Source organism: Natrix helvetica, assembly GCF_964273705.1.
Source record: "Natrix helvetica genome assembly, chromosome: 1".
Lineage (NCBI taxonomy): Eukaryota > Metazoa > Chordata > Lepidosauria > Squamata > Natricidae > Natrix > Natrix helvetica.
Window position 1 is genome coordinate 46,153,107 of NC_138548.1, and position 27,742 is coordinate 46,180,848.

A 27,742-nucleotide genomic window follows, 5' to 3' on the forward strand; every position below is an offset into this window, starting at 1 on the left:
TCTTCTCCCCCTTCCCTCGCATAAAGAGCTCCGTCAGTCGCACAAACCTCCAACGCCGCCGTTGGCTCTCTGTTTCCCGACGGAACGGAGGTGGAGAGGACGGATCGGGCGGGAGCAACCCCCACTTACACCACCACCTCGTTTCTTCTTCCAGCGTTGGTAAGAGCCCACTTGCTGAAGGTTAAATGTTGCTTGGCGGGAAGAGCACGTGGAATGGATGGGAGGTGGGCATTAGCTTGCAGAAAGACCCCACTCGGGCAGCTTGCAACGAAATTTTATTTTAATGCATGCCGATTAGTGTACATTCCAAGTGATAATGAAATTATTCCATTCTATTCTTGCTGGCGGGGACGGGACGGAATTGGGATTACATTTCCCGGACTTCATCCGCCCCCAACTTGAAGGGACGAATGGCTCGATTAAGGTCCCAAGAATTGCTGAGTTGGATCGCGAGCTCGAAAGGATCCGGCACTTCGCCCTGCCGAGGGTCACCAGAACGACAACAGCCATTTCCTGTTGTTGGTTTCGGGATGGACAGGTTCGCAACCAATAGTTGTGGCTGGGAATGCCCGGCTCCTGCTGCGTCAGGTGTGGAGAATCGATGGATTGATTGCTTTCGGGCTTTGATGTAAAATCTAGTTGATCAGATTAACAGAGTTGGAAGGGACCTTATAGGTCATCTAGTCCAACACCCCCCACCCCACCAAGCAGGAGACCCTACACCATTTCTGACAAATGGCATCTCTGATTTCATAAATAGAGTGATCCTCAAATGTGCAGCCTGGGCAATGATAGTCTCACTAGCCACATTTGCAATGACTTCCTTCCTCCTTTTGTCACTATACCTAGATTTCTCGGTGTTGGGTGTGGATGAAGCAGTGTTGAGGCCGATGGTCTGTCTTTCCAGAACTTGAAAGAAAATCTGCTTTTCCCAGAATTCAGTATTTCACCAGAGAGTTATTTATCTTGTTTTGCTCTGGGTATAAGGATTTCTTCAGGTTTCTCAGCCCATATTCTTGGTAAATCCAGTAGTTACTGGAAGAAATCTTATTAGAATTGGAAGTATTTAGCAGTATTTATTTATAACTGTTAGTATACTCAAAACTTTAAATGCTAGTTGGCTAAAATGTGGAGCAATACTGAATTATGTATTTAGAACTCTGTGTAGTTGGACCCTAGTGGTTAAAGATTAACAGAGTTGGAAGGGATTTTATGAGTCATCTAGTCCAACCCCCCCTCCCCCCCTCAAGCAGGAGATCCTACACCATTTCTGACAAATGGCAGGTGCAGGAAGCAGATGGGTGTATTTCTTTTAGAAGAGTAATTCTTAAATTGGAATGTGAAACTTAAAACAGATCAAGATAGTGGATATGTATGGCTTCATACAGTTGTCAGGAATCAAGCCTGAAATCTATGACACTTATCTAAATTATAGTATTAGAAGATTAGTATCTTGCCTACACATGTCTTGGAATCCTTTGGTGAAATCGAATGACCAAAATACAATTATCAGCAAAAATAATACAACAGCAGTTAAGTATTCGTTTCTTTTTTTGGCTCTTTGTTTAAAGTTCATTGAAACTGAAGGGGAAAATGTTACAAACATTTTAAAACTTAGAATGGATGAAATAGAAGACTTATCAGAAAATAAAGGTTAATATTTCTTTAGGAACAGTAAGTTTTATAAACTCCTTGTCTAAAAGCACTTAAGGGCAGCCTTAAATTTTAAGAGAACCTGAGTAGCTGTGTTCACACAAACCACAAGCTACCTCACTGTAGATTGTTGACACAGTAAACCACTCATAAACTACTTTACTGCTCATTGTTTTGTGGAAACCCAGATGTTGAGTTAATGAGTTACTTATTCTGTACAGTCTAACTACTATAATATTTTTCGTGCTCCAGTTTCAAAGGATTCCCTTTGATACTTATATAACTGGTGAAAACTCAAGCATGATTTCAAGTGATATGTAGGAAGAAAGTTATATGTATTTGATTGTTTCCCATGCCAGCAATGGAGGAAATGGAGAAAAATTTAGTCTCTAGAGAGTTCACTTATATACTAACGGCAAATGAATTTATCATTTACTTTTATAGTCAGATGCTTCATAACAACATGGGAGGTGTCCCTTCCTTATCAGCAACAGACATTAAGTAAATTCTGTGTATGTGTGTGGTCATGTGAGGGTATGGAAAGTGTCCCAGTGGCGGTAGGAACATTTGGGGTTGAACCTCCTAAGCTGGGAGGGTGGCTCCAACAGATCCAAGGAACAAAATCAGAGCTCTCTGTCCAGAAGAATGTAATGCTAAGAATAGTTAAGATGTGGTACAGAACCCTCAAACTCTCTTGGGCTCTGATGGAGGACCCAACATTAATGTCTATGGAGATTCTGTCATCCAGGTCACGGTGATCATGGTTCTCCCAAAGGTGCTTTTTCAAGAGGCAACTAGACTTTCTGGTTTTTCTTTGAAGATGCTTCGCTTCTCATCCGCCTTCAGAAAGTAAATAGGGATGGAGCTGACCACACTTTGCGTGGGGGGAGGAGAGTTCCATAAGAGGGGCATCACTGTAGAGAAGATTTACCTCCTCAACCCACCAAACATTATTCCCTAATAAGTAGGACCTGCAGCATGCATCTTCTGGCAGATCTGATAGAATGGGCAGATGTAATTGGGGCGAGGTGGTCCCTAAGATAACCTTGTCCCATGCTATGAAAAGCTTTAAAGGTTAAAACCATCACCTTGAATTGGACCTGGAAGCAGACTGACAGCCAATATAGCATGATAAGCAAAGTATAAATATACAAACTGCCTGCACTACTGCATTTTGCACCAAGTGAAGATTCTGGATACTTCAAGGTTCTTCAAGGGCAGCCACATGTAGAGCATATTACTGTAATCCATTTGGGAGGTTACAAGGGCCTGGGTGGACATATGTATGTATTTGAAATAATGTAAAATTGGGGCATTAAAACTTTGACATATTGACATAAAGTCAATGATTCATGAGAATGGATTATTTTTGGGGTTACTGTTTTTGTATTGGCTTTTATGTTTTTGTAAGCCACTTGAAGTCACTGAGAGAATTGGGGGCCACATAAATTTTCATAAATAAATTGGTGTTTTGCATTTGAAGTATTCAGTGGCTGGGCATTATATTCTGTTGTTGTTAGTTGCGAAGTCGTGTCTGACCCATCGCTATCCTCCTGGCCTTCCTGTTCTCTACCATCCTCTGGAGTTCATTTAAGCTCATGCCTACTGCTTCAGTGACTCCATCCAGCACCTCATTCTCTGTCATCCCCTTCTTCTTTTGCTCTCAATCTTTCCCAGCATTAGGCTCTTCTCCATTGAGTCCTTCCTTCTCATTAGGTGGCCAAAGTATTTGATTTTCTATCCTGTTCTAATCAAGTCTAGATAATGTCACTGTTATCACTAGTTAACGAATGAAAGAAAATGAATGTAACTTTTTGAAGTAGAAGTAGATAAATCTCCATTGATTCATTGCTTTCAGCTGACTTGCAGAAATTTTGTTTTTGTGAGATTTTTCTGATTATTGGGAGGTATATAATGGTTTCTTTTCCTATTAAGTTTGCTTCAAATCAGATCTATGGATCCCTGATAAAACATGTGGTTTTGACCCTGGCATTTTTAGGCAATGTGTCACAAGTTAATGAAGTGCTGCTGTTGATAATAGAATCAGGACAAGAACTTTTGAAACGTTGAAAAATTCCTGAAAGCTATATGTAAGTTATGAGATACTTGGTTACGCTGGCTCCACTTGTAATCACTCAGCCATGAGTGTAATAGTGATGCAAGAAAAACTAGCTTAAGTTTACCAGTTAAGAATTTCAACATACTGAAGAGCTAATCTTTTCAATACAGCATAAAAGTCAGGGTTTGAGGAGCACTAGTGGTCTGGAAGAAGGATGAAGAGTGGTAGATAAGGTTTCCCAAGTGACACTTTATTCTCCATTGCTTATCTTTCCCTGCCAAGCATGACAACAGGACCGGAAGGGAGTTGGGTGTGTTGGGGGCCACCTTTAATATGAGACAGGTGTGTGTGACTTAACTGGCTTAGCCAGAATCCTAAATGGGTTGAGTGCATGTACCTAGAACTCCGATGCTCTCAGAGATTGTTGGTGGACAAATCAACACAAGGATATTAAAATCAAGCCCTTTCCTTCTCTTAGAAATGTTAATAGATCATTGGTCGCCAGCTTGGATTGTCTTTATCTAAAAATGATGAGGCTATTTAATAAAATATTTCCTTAATCCGTCATTTTAATAGGATGGCTTTAATACGGTTTTTACCTATCAGAAAGTCTCACAAAAGCCTGCAGATTGATTAAAAAAACCCAGATGTAATTAAGTTCAAAGTGCAGCACACTGGGTATAATTATGTACTCAGAGAGTTCAACTGCATATACTGGAATTTTTCATATGTTTGAAAAGTTCCTATGATTTCCCAACTTCTCTGCATAAGGAGAGTCAACACCATAATACCTTGTGATTCTGTGTTGAAAGAGGCCAACTCCCTGATGTACTCATTTTAAGTCACTGTCAGCCCAATAAGCTAGGCCAAACAAAAGAAAATCCATGCCAGAACTGCTTCCCATAAAGTGAGAAATTTAAAAGCAAATTGCTGCAAAGTTGATGATAAAGGGCTGAATTAACACAAGAAGCTTTGGAGGAAAAAACATGCCTCTTCTTATATGACGACTTTCATAGTAACAGATAGAATTACACCATCTAGACCAGGGGTATCAGACTCACCTCGTCACGGTGGCATCACATGATGTATTGGGACTTTTTTCCCTTTCACTAAACCGGGCGTGGGCATGGCCAACGCATGAATCATTTGACCCGCGAGCTAGGAGCTTGACAGCCCTGGTCTAGATATGTAGCTTTTTTTGTTCTCTCTAGAGCAGGGGTATCAAACTTGTGTCGTCATGTGACGTATCACAATTTCCCCCCTCCCCACTTTACTAAGAGGGTGGGCGTGGCCAGCACATGACTCATCCGCTCTGCGGGCTGGGAGTTTGACAGCCCTGATCTAGGCATGTAGCAGTATCTGCACTCCATGTTTTTTTTGTTTTCTCTAGAGCCGGGGTATCAAGCGTGTTATCACGTGATGTATTACGTATGACGTATTACAACTTTCCCCCCCCCCTTTGCTAGGCATGGCCAGCCTGCGACGCCTCTTGCCCCCTGGGCCATAAGTTTGATACCCCAGCTTTAGAGCCTCTAAAACAGTAGTCTCAACCATCCATTTAATACAGTTCCTCATGTTGTGGTGACCCCCAACCATAAAATTGGTGTCTCGGTTCCTAAGACCATCGAAAATATGTGTTTTCCGATGGTCTTAGGTGACCCCTATGAAAGGGTCGTTTGACCCCCAAAGGGGTCCCGACCCACAGGTTGAGAACCACTGCTCTAAAACTTATTCTACTGATATTGTGCCAAATCACCAAATAATAGAGGTATATAATTCCAATTAAACAGGCACAAATACCTTCTATCAAGCCTCCATTAAATTAAGTGTGCCTAATTTACTTTAAAAAAAAGAAAGATCCTAATAATTAGGGGATTTTAGTTTTGCTTCCTTGGGTGATGTTGGCACTGTGTTTTCTATAGCCAAAATTGTTGAAGCAAAAATATTTTTCTGCTTCTGACTATATTTAGATCCCCTCATCCTGATGGTTCATGTTCTAGGATGCATCTCACTTTAATTATTAAAAGCTAGAGAAGCACTAGGGCAATCGCTTTATATTCAATACTAGCTGGATCACTGGGTGATTTGTGGAAGTGCTAAACAATTTTTAATGCCTTGCAGTAATCTTTCGCCTTTTTATTGTTTTGTATAAACCAAAAGAAAAAAAGGGGAAGTAGTCTACAGTTAGACTATGGTGAACAGCAGATTTATGTAACAATAAATAGATCAAATTTAAAAAGTTTTTGCTGTAGCTAAATTGGGGACAAATTACGTTGTCAGTCTGGTATAGTATGATACAGAATACTATACCAATATAGTAATGGTGGCTAAAGCATCAGCCATGGATCAAACTCTAAGCAATTAAGTATAAATGCAATACAATAACAGATCAATCTGTCAGTTAATTTCAGGCTTATATGCCTAGTTTAACTAAGTTCAAAATAAGTCATATTATCCCTTACTGCACACATACTGTAAGTATGTGAATCATTCATTGTCTTTGTAAAATCCTTTTTTGCAGGCATTTTGCTACGGCTTCGTTTTATAGCTTGTTTGTTATCTTGCCTCCCAGTTCTGGTAGGTCTTGAATAAAAAAAGAAGAGATGGCCTTGAAGGTAGCTGTACTTCTGAGCTGTGTGCTGGGAATTAGTACTCTGAACCTGGAGGACCCTGAGGATGGAGGCAAGCATTGGGTTGTCATCGTGGCTGGTTCCAATGGCTGGTATAACTACAGGCACCAGGTGAGAAGACTTTGAGTTCTAGTTGAACAATAACTGGGTAAACTGAAGACTTCGTGCTGAATTGAATGGAATTTTTGAGGACTCCCTCTACCTAGCTAAAAATGTCAGTAGACTGCACTGAAAATGAATGTCTTGTTTGTTGAGGTTTAGCCTACTCAATGCAGGTTTTTTAAAATAATACTATCCAGATCAGTGGTGGGTTACAGGCTGTACACCCCAGTACGGGTATACCGGAGCCTGCCCGGAGCACCAGGTACTGTTCCAGTACGATGCTCTGGAGGGTCCCGCCCGAGCTCCTTACCGGTCTTTTAAGTCTTTGGCACTTCCACGCACACGCACGGTGGGTATGGCGCCTGTGCGATGCCCCGCTGAGCAGCTGGAGCGTCACGGAGGCATTAAGATGGATGCACGCGCCACACACGTCCATGTGGACGCCTCCGGGCCCGTTCCAACCCTACTGGTTGGAACGGGATCCGGAACCCACCACTGATCCAGATGTATAATAATAATGAAATAATCCAGAGCTAAGATGTTTAAGCCTGAGCTCCCCATCAAAGTAACTGAGAGCCATCACTGTAACCAATCTTCCATACTTCAGTTTTCAAATATTTATTTTTACAACTTGAAGAAACTCTGTATGGGTGCAATATGGTGGAAGAAAATGTTCTTGTTACTTGTCTTAACTGTCCTCTTGAGTAGGAAAGCAGGATACACATTGAATAAGTAGAATCAAAATATTACTACCATTCTGCTTGTAGCACAGCTTATTTAGATTTATTTAGATTTCCCAACCCATCCAGTCACCAAGTTGGCACGAAATCTTAATATTTTTAGCGAAATTTGAGACACACTTAAGATGTTCGTTGTTTGTTCTTTCTTTGCTGTAGTGCAGAGATAGAACAGACATTTCTTTCTCCTCATTTAGTGGCTGCATTCTGTTCCATTGACTTGGTCATTAAGTGATATTATCACTAAGTGAATACGTGAATAAGAGAAAAATGCTGCAAAGATCACTGGTTGCTACCATCTCAATTCAAATAAACTTCTCTGGCACAATGTCCAACCTGTTTTTCCCCCCTTTTCCCCCCTTTCAGGGTGGAGAGTTGCTTAAACATGCTTTCTCTTCCTGAGCTGCTTCCCCCCCCCCAAAGAGCTTCCCTAAAAAGTGCTAAAGCAAGTTAACAAGCTCAGCACCCTGATCTTAATTAGTTGATTAGAACCCTGCTGCCTGAATCTGACCAAACTTTAATCAGTTTCACTGTCAGAAAATTTTGTAAATGTTTATGTAGGTCTGAAATGATTTTTTAATTACAGTTTTAATCTTTATATTTGTGCATGGTTCTTGCTAACTAAGATAGTCACCAAGCAAAAAGTGCTGTAAATAAGGCAATCTGGTTACGTTTTGCAGTTCCAGTTCAGTTTTGTAAACATTAAGTACAAGCCAGGTCAAAGGGAAAGAGACAGAAAGATATGCATGGAAGAGGAAGCTTTAGGTAAGGAAAATTTCATAAACAATCACGTGAAGAGAAGTTGCAACAGAAGATGTAGAAGCAGCAACCCTCAGATTCTGCAGAGGGACATGTTTACCTTTTAAAAAGACGCTAAATAAAAGCAGCAGTGATTTTTATTGTGAATTCTTCCTCTTTTTTGCACCAAACTTGTTTGTCCTTATTGCAACCAGAAACCTGTTGACAGAGGATGGAAACTGTACTAAACTGCAATTGGCCAGAATAACCAGATGTTGCAGAAAGAGTCAGACTGAAATTTCCACCAAAGGAAAAAAAATGCCCATGGTAGAAACTTTCACCCCAGCTTTCTAAGATGCCGTCCCTGAAAGTTAAACGTTGAGTAATATATGTTTCTTTCTAAACAAGGAAATTAGACGACTTCAGACATTGAACAGCGTCCAACAGTAGGAACTTGGACAATTGTTCCTTTGGCTTAGCTATAGGTTTAATTTCTGGTTTAAAAGAATTTTTTGAGTATTTTTTTAACCATATAGAAACATTCACAAAATAAGTAAGAAATTCTCACCACTTTTTCCTGCTCTTTATTTGGAATAAGTTAGACGTACTACAATAGAGTGTCTCGAATGAAAAAGTATCTATTGTTGTGAGCATATAGAGCAGCGATGGCGAACCTTTTTTGACTCGTGTGCCATAAGTGGGGGTGCGCAGGGGGTCATGTGCAGGCGTGCTACACTCATAATGCAATGCGCGGCCCCCCAGTGCGCATGCGTGCACTACAGGCACTACCCCCCTTTTTACATGCTTTTTCCGTCCTCCCCAGGCTCCAGAGGCTTTATAGGAGCCTGGGGAGGGGAAAAACAGCCTCCCCCGTCCCCCAGACGCCCTCCAGAGGCATCAGGGAAGCCTCCGGATGGTCCCTGAAGCCTTCGGAGCGCTCAAAACGACCCTCCAGTTTGCTCAGAGGATCGTTTTGAGCGCTCTGAAGGTTTCAGGAACCGTCCGGAGGCTTCCCTGACGCCATCGGAGTACTCAAAACGACCCTCCGAGCAAACCGGAAGTCACTCGCGTGCCCTGACAAATGGCTCCGCATGCCACCTGTGGCACGTGTGCCATAGGTTCGCCATCACTGATATAGAGGTTATTTTGAGTATGACTCATAATTTTGCAGGTGTTGGCTTGTCCTTCCCAAGCAGTGACCCCACGCAGCAAACCACAGAAATTCAGTGAAGTGTGAATGCTATAAAAATGGTCTCAATGTTGGCCTTTCTGTCTTCAAAACTCTATTGCTAGATATGCTAACATTATAAGCTGTTGCAACTGGAAAGTTCCAGAATTACACCTGCAGTTTACCACATCATCAAATCTTTATTATGGTCAAAGACCATCATAAGGCGGGTGAAGTAAAGTCTATCAAAAAGCATAGAAAATACCTCAGAGTCTAAAGTATAGTAATTGTAAAAAACCTAAAACAGTGATGAAATTCAATTTTTTTTACTGGTTCTGTAGACGTGGTTTGGTGGGTGTGACAGGAGAAAGATACTGAAAAATCTCCATTCCCACCCCACTCCAGGGGAAAGATACTGTAAAATCTCCATTCCACCCCACTCCAGGGGAAGGATACTGTAAAATCTCCATTCCCACCTGTTCTGTCCCGTGATTCCAATGAATATGCAGACACAGGCTTGGCTGTCTGCCACGACTAATTACATAGATAAAGCCACCCCTTGGCTAGGAGACTAGAAAGTTATCTTCAAGAACCCAAGATTAAACTCACAGAATGCTTTCTCAACGGCTCGTATAATAAACTGTTGTTTCCTGCAAAGATTCCCCTCCCATCGCTCCACCTATAAATTCTTTTGGAGGGGCCACATCCTTAGCCAGCTGTCCTTCCTTCCTTCTATGACGTCTTCTCCACAGCTGTTCCTTTGTCCTATCAATTCTACGCATACGCACATCAGGGATAACCTCCCTCTGTTCTTCCTCACTGCTCCCTGACTCAGATGCCACCTGGTCAATAGGCTTCTCTAGTTCCTACTCTGACTCCAAACACCCTCCAGAGTCTTCCTCATCCTCCAGAGCAGTCCCATAATGGTCTGAGCTGTCAGAGTCCACCAACAGCTCAGCCGGCCGCTACTGGGCCACAACACCACTCCACTCCAGGGGAAGGGTACTGCAAAATCTCAATTCCCTCCTACTCCAGGAGAAAGATACTGCAAAATCTCCATTCCCACCCCACTCCAGGGGAAGGATGCTGCAAAATCTCCATTCCCACCCCACAAATGAGCTCCTCTGTGCATTTTAAGCAATGCAATCCTCCTGGGTTTTCTACTGTTGGTAGAATGAAGGACTACTCCTACATACTTGAAAAAAGAGACATGCTTAATCTTCTGGCCATCTATTGTCCAGGAGTGGCTTGTATACCTTTTAGCAAATGCCATCATTTTGGTTTTCTGATAATTGAGTTCTAGCTAGACTTCCTTGCAATACTGTGTTAGAATCTGTAGCATATAGGAGCACAGACAATGCTACTGGAATTATGCACAACTTATATTTGGTTCTGAGTTTAACGTTAATTCAACTCAGAGAATCTATGATAGAGGCTGTATTCGCTTCTAGAAGAGGTGTCCTGAGCACCAACAAAGTAACTGTTGGGATGAGTGACCTGTTCCAAAACAATGTGAATACCATTTTCCTCCCTATTTTGTTTTGTCTGTGTACGCTTGCTGATGCCACTCACTCATTTTCATACCTGTTTCCTTAGTTATTTCCTTTAGATGGCACTATCTTTCTCTCTTCCCAATGTGTCATCCAGTCTGCTATTTTCTCCATTATCCCATTGCCAGACTTTCACCCCAGCACTGTGCCCAATATTTTTCTGCTATGGATTCTTGCATTTCCCATCTGTTTTCCATCCATATCATGCAACAGTGATCCTTCCTTCCTTCCTTCCTTCCTTCCTTCCTTCCTTCCTTCCTTCCTTCCTTCCTTCCTCCCTCCCTCCCTCCCTCCCTCCCTCCCTCCCTCCCTCCTTCTCATAGATGGACTTGCCATGTGTCACCCATCATCTTTTCTTTGGAATCTGCCCAGAACTGCATTCATTCCATCTTTTCTATTCTTCCTGTGCTGTCTAAGGTTTCACTTTTAGGTGATGCTGCTATTAGTTCTTGGGGTGTGTTTTGTCAGGATATTCTAATCCCCTTGGCATTTCTCCTACCTACAGCATGTTTCATCTTCTCTGAATTTAGGAGTTTCTCCAAATAAACCTCTAATTTCACAATAACCCCATTTTGGGTACTGTACAGTGAGTAATCATTATGTTGATAGTTTTAAAAATAGGGATATGCATGGGAAATTGAATAGTTTCACAAAAACAAGGGCCTCAAAACTAAGCATAAAGAGCACACATAAAGAGCACCACAGAAATGAACCTATTAGTATCATATCATTGTTTTCAGATTTGGCTTGGTTAATTCAGTGTGTGTGGCTCAGAGCCGTGTTGGATTATTCTTCTGTGAATGTTTTTTTGTGAGAGGTTCCTCTTTGATTCTCAGCGGACAATCATGTTCCAACACTATATTGTGAGAAACAATATATTAAGCAAAATCCATATAATGTCATACTGTCTTAGTTGAAAAACAGTTGGTAAAGAAAACTATCTAATATCTTTCAGGCTGATGCTTGCCATGCCTACCAAATTGTGCATCGGAATGGTGTACCAGATGAACGAATTGTTGTTATGATGTATGATGACATTGCTTTTAATGATGAGTAAGTAATAAACATTTAACCACAACAATGCTACAGTAAAGTCACAAGGTTTTTTTTTCCTTATAAAGTCTCAATGTCACAACTTTCCATTTGCTTACTGTTTGAATGAGTTTCACGTAATGCTTTCAGGCATGTCCACAATCAACTCATTTGGGCTTGTCCAACTGCCTTAACATCCTATTTTTTTCTCAGGAAAGAAAAAGACAACATTGCATTCCACTGGAATGATCAATACAGATAGTTCTCGACTTATGACCAATTGTTTCATGACTGTTGACCGTCATGACAGGCTCAATATGGATACTTTACAGCCCTAAAGCACTTTCAGCCATCATAAAGCCTTGCACCGGGTCCCCTAGTCCCATAAGTGCATTTCGAGTGCTTGACAACCTGTTCTCATTTACAACTAGTGTCCTGCAATTGTCTCTGCCAGCTTCCCCAAAAAGTCAATGGGGAAGCCAGTAGGGAATGTTGCAAGCGAAAGGGATGATGGATTTGAGATCTGTTTCCCCAGTGCACCAAGGAATTTGCCCTCCCTTCTGCACTTCCACTATGCTGGAGGAATGGACCTCAAATCTGGCAAAATTGCTAGTGAATTTCAACGTTCTGGAAGACTCACAATACTGGAATTTACTAGTGTTTTCTCTCTGGAGAGTCAGAAACTAGTGAATGCCAGTGTTCAGAATCTTCCAGAATGATGGTGTTTGCAGTCATTCTCTCTGTTGATCTTACTTAAGATCCTGCTTATTTTAAAAAAAAAACCTTGTACCTACTCCATGATACCACCTAAAAATGCGGCCAATCCGTGATCTATAGATAAGGGAAGGATAATATTTTTCATAGGGACTGAGTAAGTGATAAGATAATGAAGTAATGTTAAGAATCCCCCCCCCCCCCGATTTTTTTTGGGGGGGGTTATTACCTCAGCATACAAGATATGTATATCTAAAAGTCTGGAAATGCTGTGTGTATATTTTCTTTCCTTTCCTTTTTTTGTTAGTTGTAGACTAATATCGTCATAATGAAATTGGAGGAAAAAGGAAATTAAAGGGAGAAAGTTTAATCAACCAGGATGGGAAAATTGGCTTCCCTGAAGGAAAAAACTAGATTTTCTCCAAAGATTAGAATTCTTATTTAGCATTAGATCTGCTTTATAGAAGGTTCTCCTTTCTATAGCAGTTGATGTTGTGAAATCTCTGGAGACTGTGATATTTTATGCATGTCTGTAATATTCACACACTTTCCATTTCCAGAAATCCAACCAAAGGCATTATTATTAATCGACCCAATGGCACAGATGTATACAAAGGAGTATTAAAGGACTACACAAACGAGGTAAGTGTCTGATTTCCTTCCATGTTCATATTGGAACAGAAGAGCTAATTGGTGATGAAACAGTGCTTGTTGCTATAAAAGCAGTATTTAAACCCAAATTTAAAAAATAATGTATATCCAAATAGCAAAAGAATGCAAACTATGGAAAATGCTATTTCATTTTGGCTTTTACGCTCCTGGAGGCCATTTTAATCCTGGACTCCATACCTAGTTTTGTTACCTCAGACCAGTCAGTTGGCATGTATTTTCTCTGCTCTCATCATTCTCTCAAACAGACTTTTTCTTTAAGATAGGAGTCTTATCCCTCTGGTAGAGAAACATTGTTGTCGCTTAAGCATAATAAAGGTTTTTTTATATTACATATAGCAATAAAGGCAGGATATAAATACATTAATAGATATACTGGTTGTGGGTTGCTTGCTACAGATCCAGAACGTAGAGCTCATTTTGGTTTTCAATTTGTACCGATCTGTAGGATGTAACACCAGAGACCTTCCTTGCCGTGCTGAGGGGTGATGCTGAAGCAGTAAAGAATAAGGGATCAGGAAAAGTATTACGAAGGTAATGGGGAAAAGGACAGATTAGGTTTCCAAAAGATGACTTTATTGCTAATGTAATTTTACAGAGACTGAACATAAATAAGTGATTTGTTCTTTTTTATTTTACAGCGGCCCCAAGGATCATGTATTTGTTTACTTCACGGATCATGGCGGCCCTGGAATTCTGGCATTTCCAGATGATGATGTATGTTTTTCCACACAAAATGCCTGCCTATGTGTCTGCAAGGAAATCAGAAAGAGGAGGAGGGGAGAGAAATCTCCCGGGTGTTTATTTCTTTGGTGCTTTATGAAAAGGAAACCAGAATATCAATTCCTGAATTTGACATGGAATCCTTGAAAAAATAGTTTCTGAATGTTGGGGGGAGGTCCGTGTGTACGTATGAATAATAGTATGAAAGAATGCATGCATATTGGTTGAGAATTGTAATGAATTTTCCAATTAGTATATATATGTATTAGATTCACTATAAAAATTGAGTATAAATAATAATTGCTTTGATTTCTGAATTTATATCTTCTTTCTCTAACGTGGATATATTGAAATTAGATAAATTATAAGATTTATTTTACTTCCAACAATTTGATATTACCGAAACGGGGACTAAACTCAAAAATCAACCTTCTCTTTAATCTCATATTCATGGATAATAATGCTAGTATATTCTCAAATTGTAAGGGTTTCATATAATTTTGGGAGAGGAATATGCACTGTATGTTTCTAATTTCATTTGCCTGAGAGCTAATTGTGAACAATTTGTTTTCCAGCTCAAGGTGCAACACCTGAACAAGACAATTAGGTATATGTACCATCATAAAAAATACCAAAAGGTAAAATTCTTACTCAAGATATAAAAATAGTGTAGAAGATTTCTTTGTAGCTTCATCTGTAATTTTTACAAGAGTTTAATGGAATGGATGACACTATAGAAAATTAGAAGATTGTGTTACCAAGTATGAGGAATTATATTATAGCAGTAAACCTACAAGCTTTGTTATTTATTGCAATTGACTGCATGAAAAATCTTGGTTTTGAAGTGCCTGGGAATCATATAGTATTCAGTTCTATGCTGTAATACAATAAATTTTACACTAATAAACTGCTTGGAATGTGGCCTTGTTCACAAGATTATGAGGAAAATGCAAGGGAAATTGATGTTAAATCTGGGCTCAGTTATATGCAGGCTTCTTTTTGTCAGTACTCTTGCTGCTATAGATCTGGTATGATACAAGTAAGAGTTAATTTGGGATATAAAATGTAAATAAAATAAGAGCAAACTCCACTCCTTTTTAGCACTGATGATTTTACCTAAACATCTGTAAGATAACCACCAAGCTCAGAGAGCATGAAGGACCCCATCGGTCAACCCTGAGCTACGAATTCACTTTAAAAAAAAAAGTACAATGGAAAATTCAGTGCTACATAGCTAAGCTGTCATCTGTTTTCAACGTCTGAATTGAAACCCAGATGCTTAAATTATTCTCTGCTTGATGTGAATGCTCATTTCCAGAGAAAAGGATAAAATATAACCCCTTTTCTTCAATTCTATTAATCCAGAGATTCCTATGTAGGACTTCGTTGATGTGTCCAATTTATATTCCCTTTGCAATGTCTTAGAGACTTGTATAATAAATCATCAAATTTGAAATAGAGGTTTTAAAAATAATTGTGTTTAAATGTGCCATGTTTTCATGTAAACAGTTTGGAAAGAGTTTGAAACTGCCTTTCTGTCAGCTTCTTACAAAATTTGTCTTTGCCAACATATGTGAGAACTATAACTCCCACAGTCCCTAGCCAGGATTCCCAATCATTGGGAGTGCTGATTAAGAATTATAATCTCAATGTATCTTGAGGATTCTAGATCAGAGAGGGCTGGTTTAAAAGGCAATATACTAGAGAGAAAAAGTGAACCTACCACTGCTAAAATATGTCTAATGAAGTCTTCTGTAAATTACAGATGGTTTTTTACATTGAAGCATGTGAGTCTGGATCAATGATGGAAAATTTACCTAATGATATTAATGGTAAGTGATTAGTCAATGTTTTGATCTGGAAACCAATAAGTAACATTAGTGAAAACTCAGTTCAAAGGAACATTTGAAGGACAAATTCTCAATCCTTATAAATCCAAATTTATATCATAGACATTAATTTATGAAATTATAGTAATTTGCAGTGTCACATAATTGACACTTTCATATAATTTGTGCCCATTTATTTGTTGATGCAATTTGGGTGCCACCTCACTGCAGTTGATTTTGGGAGGCTCACAAAAATCAATAGCATGAAAACCACAGAATACAAAAATAACCGAAGCAAGTACAAAAATAAGTTCAGAATAAGATGGCAATCCAACAACAAAGGAAACATTTTAAAAAATCACAAACAGGGAAGTCTCCACCTTACCCCAAAGTCTGGGAGATCAACCAGGTGTTGAAGTCCTTCTGGAATGCTATATGGATCTCAGGGACTTTGTTCCAAAGGGGAGATACCACTACAGAAAAGGCATATGCTTCCTGGGTCCCGAAAGATGACACTCTTTAATTGAGACGCCTGGAGCATGTCCACTAGGCTGGATTGTACTGGATAGCAGAAACCGTGGGAGACAGGAAGCCCCACAGATATCCAGGCCCTATGCCATGTAGATTTTATAGATGATAACACAGCTTGAATTGCACACAGAAGCACTCTGGAGCAGAGGAGGATGGACATTTTGGACTAATTGAAGCTTCTGAATGCTTAACCACTGAGTTGTCAGTCCAACTATGGTTGATAAACAATATCTGTAATTCTTTTCAAGTGTTTAGAATCACTGACTTTGAAATTGTTGAAGAACCATTAAGAATGTGCAAGCCACACAAATTGTTTGTGGTCAGAAAGAATTATTTGCATTATTTATGTGTAGGAAAAGAGGCCTTATTCTTCAGACTTCTTCCATGCCTAGATCAAACTTTAAATGGCCAGAATGAAGACCAAAATAAGTTATTGTTGGTACATTCTTCAAAGATTTAAAATGTAAAGCTGTATTTAGTCAAAGTTCTCCTCAAATTAATGCCAGCACATTCATTGACATTTAGGATGTGAGATTACCTAGTCCCTTTTGTAGATTCTAAATATATGAATAAAATTTATGTTCAATTGAGAACTCTAATTAAAATTGAAAAGGCAAATTAAAATCTCAGATACCATTCAAGCTGAGATGGAAGACTAACAGCTGAAAGAGAGCGGGAGAGTGGCTCCGTTGGATGTGGAGGAAACTGGGGAAGGCAAACTCAGGCTGGGCAGAGCAGGGAAAATGTAGAACAAGGGAGATGGAGTTCAGATGAAGACCAAGGCCCATCCTCTCCTCATCCTAGGGCACACAGGGAAGAACACAGAAGAGAGCGATGTGGGTTGCATGGCTTACAGGGAAGGAAAGGGCCCCGATTCCCTTCACAAGGCACACCTGGGGATGGAGTTTAAAGGAGAGGCAGTTGGGAGAGGCGTTTGTCAGGAACAAACACTGAATTCCTATAGTGTTGAGAGTTGTGGCCTGCATTCCTGGCATTCCTCTGGACTGTTTGAATTATTTCCACCCTTCTTTGTGCTTATCTTGTCTTGCTGGAATGTTTCTTTGCTTCTGGGACTCATTATCTTACCCTGCTGGACTGATTGATTACAGTCAGTCTGCTTACAGTGTTTGAACTGGAGTATCTGCAGGTTTGTGGAAGAGCTTTTTTCCAGGCCGGAGAGTAAAAGAGATGTTGGAGGGCAAAGTTGGTGCCAATAAAGGGACTCATACTGGTTCTCTGGCTGTGTTGCCTTCGTGCCATGCCCCGGGTCATCACAGGACCATTTCTCCTGTGTCAGGCTGAAATTGCCAAATATCTTAGAAGTTTCATTACTGATTGATTACCTTGTTCAGTCTGTCCTTTTAGTTTATTTCATTTGATTTAAAGTGAAAAGATTTTTAAAAGACTTTTCATTGTTATTGGAGCAAGCTACCTTAAAATCCCAAGTGCTTCAAATGGTATCCCTGGTCAGGTTGTACAAGTATAACTGACTTCTGTCCTGAGCAAGTCAATAGGGCTTATCCATTTTCTTCACAGTTTATGCCACAACAGCATCTAACCCTGAGGAATCTTCATATGCATGTTACTATGATGAAAAGAGACAAACATACCTGGGGGATTTGTACAGTGTCAAATGGATGGAAGATTCTGATGTGGTAAGTTGCCAAGATCTGGTATTTACTTGTGCAAGGACCCATGTTAGGGATTACATTGTGTCAAGATGAAACATAGATATTTATTTGCTTTTATTGCATCTGCAAATAGCCAGCTGGTGGCCCCATTCCAAATGATCTATTCCTATCTGGAGATGCCCTTGTGAAAAGTATTGGCATCTGGGGGATCATGTTACTTGGATTTGCTCACAGATGGACCTTGACTAGGCTGGTCCCATTAATGTGATAAAGGCATGGCCAATTATCTGGGAATTAGTGGATTCTCAAAAAGGTCTTTTGTGGAAGTGGACAGGATCTTTTAGGCTGTTAAGCCAATCATCTGACATGAGGTTGAGTCTATGAGGTGTCAGCCTTCTTGAGAGAGAGAGAGAGAGGTTTATTCTGTTGAAAGAGATCAGTATGCCCCATCTTCAAAAGGCCATTTATCCATCATCCTAGGCCAGTGGTCGGCAAGCCGCGGCTCGCGAGCCACATACGGCTCTTTACACATTTTAATGCGGCTCTTCTGTGTGCCGGGCGCCCGCTCCCCTCCTTCCTCTCGGGCACTTCAAAACAAGCGCCCCTTTCCCTTTTTTCTTTTTGACCCACAATGATTAGGGAGGATCCTGAAGTCGGGCGGGGACGAGAAGCGAGGAGGCAGAAAAAGAAACGGAGGCTAAGGAGCTTCCCCCCCGCCCCCTCCCAGCAAAAATCTAACCGGGGAGCCGGGCGGGCAGTAGCAAATTAGCCGATCACGCCGCGTGATCGGTTAATTTGCTACTGCCCACGCGGCGTGATCGGCTAATTTGCTACTGCCCGTCCGGCTCCCTGGTTAGATTTTTGCTGGGAGGGGGCAGGGGGGAAGCTCCTTGGCCTCCGTCTCTTTTTCTCCCTCCTCGCTTCTTGGGGCTCCACCAATGGGGGAGCAAGGCCCGCCCAGCGCCAGGCTTTGGGCTAACACAGAGGTCTGCAAAGTTGGCTGTTTTAAGACTGGTGGACTTCAATTCTCAGAATTCTGGGAGTTGAAGTCCACCAGTCTTAAGAGCCAATTTTGCAGATCCCTGGGCTAATATGATTGATGCCCTTGGTGGACTTCAATTCTCAGAATTCTGGGAGTTGAAGTCCACAAGTCTTCAAGCTGTCAGGTTTGAAGACCCTGGGTTTTTTTTTTCTAAAGGGTTTGGGGTGCGAGGGTCTTGCAACTTGACAGCTTTAAGACTTGCATGCTTCAATGCCAGAGTTCCTGAGCCAACATGACTGAAGGAGGAATTCTGGGAGTTGAAGTCCATAAGTCTTAAAGCTGTCAGGTTTGAAGACCCCTGGGTTTTTTTTTCTAAAGGGTTAGGGGTGCAAGGGTCTTGCAACTTGACAGCTTTAAGACTTGCATGCTTCAATGCCAGAGTTTCTGAGCCAACATGACTGGAGGAGGAATTCTGGGAGTTGAAGTCCACAAGTCTTAAAGTTGTCAGGTTTGAACACCCCTGGGGTTTTTTTTCCTAAAGGGTTAGGGATGCAAGGATCTTGTAACTTGACAGCTTTAAGACTTGCGTGCTTCAAATGCCAGAGTTTATTGAAACTAAAAACAGTGTACCATCCTATGTATTTTCGGTTTTAAAAATGTGGCTCTCAAAATAAATTTCAATCGTGGTTTTGGCGAGATTTGGCTCAGTTGAAAAAAAAGGTTGCCCACCACTGTCCTAGACAATTTTTGTTTCATTTCCTTGTTGAGAAGATGGTTGGGTTACAGCTGCAGACAGCTCTGGAGGAAGTGGCTTATTTATATCCTGAATCAGTTGGACCGTCTGGAGGCTTCCCTGACGCCTTCGGAGCGCTTAAAACGACCCTCCGAGCAACCTGGAAGTCACTTCCGGTTTGCTCGGAGGGTGATTTTAAGCGTTCCGAAGGCTTCAGGGACCATCTGGAGGCTTCCCTGACGCCTTCGGAGCGCTTAAAACCACCCTCCGAGCTTGGAGGATCCTTTTGAGCGCTCCGAAGGCTTCAGGGAAGCCTCCGGACGGTCCCTGAAGCCTCCGGAGGGCCTCCGGGGGGGCGGGGGAGGCTCTTTTTGCCCTCCTCAGGCTCCTATAAAGCCTCTGGAGCCTGGGGAGGGCGAAAAAAGCATGTAAAAATGGGGGGGGGTCGCGCATTGTGCACGCATGCACACTGGGGGGTCGCACATTGCATTATGGGTGCGGTACGCCCGCACATGACCCCCCTGCGCTCCCCCCACTTGTGGCACACGAGCCAAAAAAGGTTTTGTTAGGAATTTCAGAAAGACACCTATTTTTTCTCTTGTGATTATGATTTTCATCCATAGACAATTTTTTGTGGGGGGGAGGAGATTAACCTATTTACACAGTAAGGTAAAGGTTCTGGTTCCCCTCACACATACAGTATGTGCTAGTCGTTCCGAACTCTAGGGGGCGGTGCTCCGTTTCAAAGCCAAAGAGCCAGAGCTGTCCGAAGACGTCTCCGTGGTCATGTGGCCGGCATGACTAAATGCCGAAGGCTCATGGAATACTGTTACCTTCCCACCAAAGTGGTCCCTATTTTTCCACTTGCATTTTTAACTGCTTTCAAACTGCTAGGTTGGCAGAACCTGGGACAGGTAATCGGAGCTCACTCCGTTATGCGGCACTAGCGATTTGAACCACCGAACTGCCGACCTTTCTGATCGACAAGCTCAGCGTCTTAGCCACTGAGCCACTGTGTCCCTACATTTACACAGTAGATAATGTTAACTATATAGGCACCCATTGTTGGCCTATGGCAAGAATCCTGAGAAATTTGCACTGATTATCAAGTACACTGTTATTGCTTTTAGTTCTTTTATTGTTGTTTCTGGAAATCAGGGAGGGGGAGAAGGAGAGGGAGGGAGAGAAATAACCTCAATGCACTTCTGGATACCATTAGTAAAGTGTATTGCAAAAATGTCTAAAAGAGGCATATTCTTTCATTTCCTTGAATATTAATCAACGGTCCTTGCATGTTCCTCATAATTTTTTTTCAATGTAAAACAAATGATCTGTCATGAGTTTTATGGAAATTCCTCTTGAGCTTAACACTCTAGTGAATAAATTGTCACTTGGGACATTTGTCGGCATTTTTTTTTAAAAAAAGATTCTTTTATAGAGATGCTAACCAAGAACCAAAACTTTGGAGAGAAACTGTGTGTGAATATTTGTTCATAAAAGCCTTAATCGCATTGTTTCTTTTTCATTTTGCAGGAAGATTTGAAAAGAGAAACCCTCCACAGGCAGTTTGTGCTAGTAAGGAACCACACCAACACGAGTCATGTGATGCAGTATGGAAACATTGTGAGTAATTAATGGTAGGGAAGTGTTGAGACAGGTTTCTGTGATAGCAGCCTTCTACCCAGAACTGAAGAAGCTTCTTGAATGAGAAGTGAAACATTTTCAAAGGAAAAAGCAAGAAAGTCTCGCTGCCTTTTGAAAAAGCACCTTTGGAACAACCATGACCTGGGTGGTTGAGACTCTCCATAGACTTCCACGTCTTCGGTAAAATTCATGTTAAAAGCTACATTAGAAAAAAAAAAAAGGTGGGGGGAAACCATGGGTGTTACATTGTTGAGTATTCTTATTTACAGCTCCATGCAAGGAATGCAACTTTTAAACTGCCAGGCCTTTGAGTTTTGAAAGATGGAAAGAAAAAAGGAAAAAAAGAGGGAGGGGGATAGAGAATCCTTTACCTTCCTGGTGTTATAGTTTCTAATTAAGATCTAACTTTCAATAGATTAGCCCACCACAGTCGGCATGGTCCTGGCTTCTATGAGGATAAAGATTGGCCAACTCGCTTCCCTAACATAAGTTTTCCAAATTAAGTTCACACGAGGGGCAGACTCCTTCCCAGTTCTAGGATTGGGATGATGCTGGGAGTTATTTAGCATAGGGAACAGGGAATAATGGAAGCTCACAATTTTGCTGAACTTCAACTCTCAGTAATCCCATCTGTAGTAGCATCTAGCTTTCCTTTGCTTGTCTTTTCTGTGCCAGCAAGACCAATAGGGACCATGTTTTGCAATGATCCATGTGACCAAGGATCTGCGGGCTCACTTGGTCCCCAGTGAGCCTACCTGATCAATAATTTTATAAAAGAGCCCCCTAAATGTGCTTCCGAATGTTTTTTCTTTTCTTTTCAAGTGCTTGTCTTTTTATTTTTCCACTTGCAGTCTATCTCTCACATGAAAGTAATGCAGTTCCAGGGCTCAAAAGGGAATTCCAGCATCCCCATTTCATTGCCTCCAGTCGATCACTATGACCTCACACCTAGCCCTGATGTGCCCCTTGCAATTATGAAGCGAAAACTGATGGCCACCAATGACCTCTATGAAGCAAAGGCAATCGCAAAAGAGATGAAGACACATCTGGAGGTAAGAGTGAGGAAGAAATGTAACATGTGGAAAGGGACTGTCTTGGGTTTCTGTGAAAAGCATCTCCGTTAGAACAGAAATGCCCCGTTCACGTATTGGGCTAAGCTAAGACTGAGCAAGCTGAAGCCACGGGGATTCATACCAAGCCTCTGGAAACCCTTTCATTGACAGTGGTTAAAAAAATAATTAGCAGCATGGCTTTCTCACCTTTTATAGTGGGAAATATATAACGTTTATAATGCATGCTTTACAGAGAGGGACCTTGCCTCAAACAAGCAAAGGAATATCCTGCTTAGGGCTGTGATACACCAACTGTATTTTTCGGAGTATAAGACGCACCAGAGTATAAGATGCACCAAGATTTTGAAGAGGCAAATTAAAAAAAGTTTTTGCACTCTGCAGACCTCCCCAAAACAGCCCATTTTTTGTCAAAAAAGGGCATGCATAGCATTTAGGAGGCATGTAGAGTGTTCCTGGGGGCTGGGAGGGGCAAAATTTAGCAAAAAACAGCCGTTTTCTGTCAAAAAAGGGCATGTATAGCCTTTAGGAGGCTTATAGAGTGCTCCTGGGGGCTGGAGGCGGGCAAAAAATGGCCCGCGTTTTGCTCATTTCTGCCCTCCCCAGTCCCCAGGAGCACTCTGGAAGCCTCCTAAAGGCAATGCACAACCATTTTGGTGAAAGAAGTTCAGGAGGCCATTTTGGGGTGGGGTTTCGGGAGGCCAAAAATGCTGCATTCGGTGTATAAGATGCACCCAAATTTCCTCCCCTTTTTAAGGGGTAAAAGGTGCGTCTTATACTCTGAAAAATACGATACTTTGCATCTTGGCTCTATCTACTCTGCCCCCTCCCCCATATGTAAAATGTTGCTCCTGGCAAATAATTGCTCATCTTTATAGTAAACCATGCTTAATCCTGATTTATTAGTAAATCTCAAACTGTGTGATAAGTTCACACAATGCATTAACTAAATAAACTATATCATGATTTAACATGATGCTTAATTCATGCTACTATCTGCCCAGGGGGATTAAAATGAGCTATTAAATGTATTTCATTATTTAGAAAATTCTGCTTCATTGTTTTATTTGAGGGGAAAACGATGCCTTTGAATTGTGGTGCTAGGAAAAAAATCAGCTGATAATAACCGTACCATATTTATTTGACTAGTAAAACCACCTATCTCAACAAGGCGCAACATAAAACAAAGGTTATTTAACAATTAAAACAGTACAAAATAAAATATATATGACGCCATGTAAAACTGTAGCTCTGAATACATCCAGAATACAGGGTCCTTAACACACGTAAGGCCTGTGGCCCAAGAACACAGCCAGGTCTTCACTGCAGGAAAAAAAAATCATTGCAAAAAAACCTTTTTCACTAAAATGGAGGTGTTTTCGCCTTCTCCCAGCTCCCAGAAGTACTCTGCAGGCTTCAGCAGGAGCCAGCCGAGCGCAGCTTCTCGGAACAGCACGCCTCCCTGATCACGCACTTTGGGGATCTCCCCCCCCCCCCAAAAAAGGCAGCAAAGAGCTCTGGCCTGGCGCCCTCCCCCTTTCAAAACTTTTCACCACCGTTTCGGTGGAAATGGCTTGGTGAGGGGGTCATGTGATTGAGTATGCATGAGTCAAGTTGGCCATGCCCAGTCAGTCATAGGCACCCCCATCTAGCCACGCCCACCAAACCGGTAGTAAAAAATTTTGAAACCCACCCCTGAGTCCTCCCTATATAGCAAGTTGCTAAACTCCACACGGCCTTGTCTTATTGTGATATCATTATACTTTTTTTGTTATGTAGAGCTTTAAAGTCTGGGACCAGAAGCATTAAGCTTGAATGTTTTATTGCATGGAGTTTGGCAGGGATATTTTTAAGAATAGGGACTGTAAACAACCAGTGAGCTTAAAATAAATAATAAATAAAGACAATGCAGACTTCATTTCAGCTGCCAATGCAGACTTGAAATATCCTTTTCAAAAAATGTATTGGGTTCAGATTTAATCCGGTTTAAAAGAAAACATTGCAAATGTTGAGACCTAAATCTTAAGTATATTTTGAGTGTATTAAATTCCATTAACTTAATGGTTGTAGTCAAAGAATGAATTACTTCTTACAGAAGTGACTGGATTGTATATTGTTGCATCATAACTATGGAATTGTGACCAAGATATTTGCAACCATCTACCTAATTATAACCTCTATTTTCAAGGTTTGCAGAATTGGGAAATTCCAAAAAGTTTTAAAAATGCATGAAAAGTCAGCCTGAACGAGGAGGAAGATAATACTAAGAACTTAAGTGTTATGAATGACATGGAACCAGATATTTTCCTAAAATTTAACTTTGAAAAGCTATTACGATGACTGTAGGCAGGTTGTAGGTGGGAAAACATTTATGTGCAAGTGAATACAGACAGTTCTCATTTAATGTCTGTCTTATACAGCAGTTCTTCGCAGTTACACAGTGATGAAAAAAATAACTTTGCAACCAATCCTTGCAATTACGAAATGAAATTTTGAATTAAAATCAGGAAATTGTGATGTTTCACTTAGCGGTTGCTGTGTTTCTACTCTTACTGGTGGTTGCTAAAAGCCTGTTCTTGTTTTACTTTATCCTGAAAGAAAATGAAAGTTGATTCAGCATTCATTCATTCTTCTGGTGTTTTCGAGGAATTCTTGTTGTATTTCTAAGAGCCTAAAAAAATCAATTTTTCCTGTATTTTTTCTCTCTTTTAGGCCAGACAGGTGATTCAGGAATCAATGCACAAGATTATGGTTTTAATAACGGGCTCTAAAGAGCATGCAAATAAAATCTTGTCATCTAGACTGAACCTCAGAAATTATGACTGTTATGAGTCAGCAATGGATCACTTTAAAAAACATTGCTATAACTGGCACAATCCTTTGGTAAGTTAACTCAAGGTATTAGGCAAGGTAACAGGGATTGGAACTGGTTTTACATGGACTGCAAAATTGAAAAACTGGTCTGTCTATTTGTATAGGAAGTAAAAGTTCAGTTTGGTTATTTGGTTCACCGGGATTGTGAATATTTGCATTTTTGTTTTTCCACTTGAGCAAGAAGTAAATCTTACAGTCTTAATAGAGTTGTCTAGAATTGTCAAGCGCTCGCGTCAAGGTACTTTGATTTTGCATAAGATAGCATTGCAGCAGCCTTGGGAAAGCAGTGTATTTTATATCCTGTTCTAAGATATGTTGGGCATAGTGTTTCTGAGCTCCATTTCTTGCATCCTTGACTGTTGGCCTAGTTGGCTTGGGGCAGCTGGAAGTTATAGCTTCTTCAAGTCTGAAAGATCAATACAGTCTTTATTTGCTGTGAAGTGTGACTTTGTTCAACGATGAAAAAATTACTGAAATCGTCCTTTATGAAAAAAAATGTTGATATGGTGTGTGCTTACTTCATAGTAGAAAACTGAGTCCTCTGCTGGATCCAACTATGCCCATAAATAGGTCAACCTTAGGTTGAATCTGCCCACCTGAGGCCATCAGATGAAGAAGGCTTGTTAGGGGTTCCACTTATGAGGAAATACCAACAGAGACCCACTGCTGAGTTTTTCAGTGATGGAACAGTGAATCCCATTATTTGGATGTCCATTCCTTTATTATGCTTCTGAAGAGCTATGACAACATAGTTCTTGAGAAGAGCATTTGAAAATGAGTATTACTCTTTCTTTAAGGGATGGTGCATCAGATTGGCCTCAGTTAAATAGTAACAGTTTTGCTTTGGGTTTTACTGTTGTTATGTTGGTTTGCTGTGAGTTGCTCAGTTTTCAGAAACTGAGCAACTTAAGAAAACAGATGCATCCATTGAAAAGGAATTGGATTTTAAAAATCTGGGAAAATCTGTTAAACCTGAAGATTGAGTGATGAAAAGTCATTTTCTTCTTTGTCTTCATTTTCAGTATGAATATGCTCTGAGACAGCTGTACGCCTTGGTCAATGTTTGTGAAACAGGGTATCCCATTGACAGGTAAAAAGAAGCACATGTGCATTTTATCTATTGATCTGCTGAAAGGCAATATTTTATAATCAAAGGCCATTTTAAAAAAAAGGCCTGAAAGCCATAAAGAATATAGCAGTGACGTTCCTGGATGGAATTTTCCTCCTCTTCATGTGACCTTAATTTTTTTTAAAAAAATTGCTTTCAAATTTCTATAGTGTAATCTCAGTGGGATTTCAAGAAAGAGAGGCACATATGTTGTCAGTCCTTGACTACTGCTAGCTCTGGTAACTTCCACATGTAGACATTTTTATTGATGTGCTGTGAAAATGTGCTTTAGTGGTTGGTACGTCATAAAATTTTGATGTATAAATATAAAACATTAATGCTGCCAAGGTTTTAATAATTTACCATTGTTTCCTCTTGCAGAATACAGTTGGCCATGAATCAAGTGTGCCTTGGATAACTATCCGTTCCAGTAAAATCTACCTCCTTTCAATCAATTAATCAATAACCATGACATTATTCTGGAATAATCAACAAGGAATTAACTCAAAGCAAAATCATTTACAGGCATATGTTACAAAGCAACAAGCCCATGTTATTTTTAAAACAAGTGACTGGGTCCTACACTTTAAAGTTTTCACAGTATGCGGTGTTGTGATCCCACCCAGGTCTGTGTTTTACTCCAGGAGCTGCTTCTGGATTTCAGAGCCCTCCTAGTTGCCACCTGGATTGCTCTGGGTCAGCCTGTGATACTTTTATTTGTAATACTTTACAAATGGGCTGACTTGCAGAAGCTCTTCTTTTGAATTGAAATATGTTTAGTTATAATCCTTTTACAGAGGCTTTGGATGTCTCAACCATTTACAGGTGACCCAATAGATTTCCCAAAATTCCCTTTTGTGAATGTAATAATCTTGGTTTTTTATAATTATAGGTCAGTGCTTTCATGATTTGAAGGATACATTATTAATTTAAAAGTTTACATTGCATGGCTCAAGAATAAAAAGCCATCCATCTCTCCCTCCCCATTAAACCTGGCTTGGGGGGATGGGAACGTGCTGCAATGCTTTAACATGATTCAGCTTCATTAAGGAATGAATCACGGTCTCTAAGCTCAGGAGTGATGGAAGCATTATTTTGCAGCTTCTCCTGAAAGAGAATATATATATATATTGTGTTTGTTTTTAAGTCTGATGTATGTTTACAAAAGTTTATAGGAGACATTGCCGTATTTAGGGCAATCTTTGAATTAAAAAGTTGATAAACCATTTGTGTGCTTATGTAGTTTTTGTGTTTAAATGGACAATATGTTATTGCATAAGAATTTCTGTCTGTAAGCTTTTACCTGACGAACCTGAAGTGTTTTCTGGAATCTTTGGGGTTCCCCAGGATTTTAGGAAATGTTGCTTGAAGAGAAAATTAATAGTGCCAGGGAAGTTAGCACGAAATGAAGTTTTTCCAATAAAACTAATCTGGAAATTATTCTGCTGGCTTCCTGAAGCAAATAACAAAGTTATTGTTTGCCCTTAAACCCGTACAAAGAAGTCAGTTGGGGAGAAATTTTGAACTTTATTTTAGCATTAATCACCGTGTCTTTTGTAGCGCTT

General features: G+C 40.6%; 1 protein-coding gene across 1 annotated transcript; it reads left to right on the forward strand.

The window, feature by feature from the left end:
• On the forward strand, positions 1-27,403 carry LGMN (legumain). The gene is made up of 14 exons (XM_081939786.1): positions 1-159; positions 6,285-6,453; positions 11,593-11,690; positions 12,944-13,025; positions 13,501-13,586; positions 13,694-13,769; positions 14,351-14,413; positions 15,541-15,607; positions 17,672-17,790; positions 21,015-21,104; positions 21,977-22,177; positions 24,908-25,078; positions 26,092-26,159; positions 26,559-27,403. The coding sequence occupies exons 2-14, from the start codon at positions 6,316-6,318 to the stop codon at positions 26,593-26,595; spliced, it is 1,296 nt and encodes a 431-aa protein (XP_081795912.1). The 5' UTR covers positions 1-159; positions 6,285-6,315; the 3' UTR covers positions 26,596-27,403.
• The last annotated feature ends 339 nt before the right edge of the window (positions 27,404-27,742 follow it).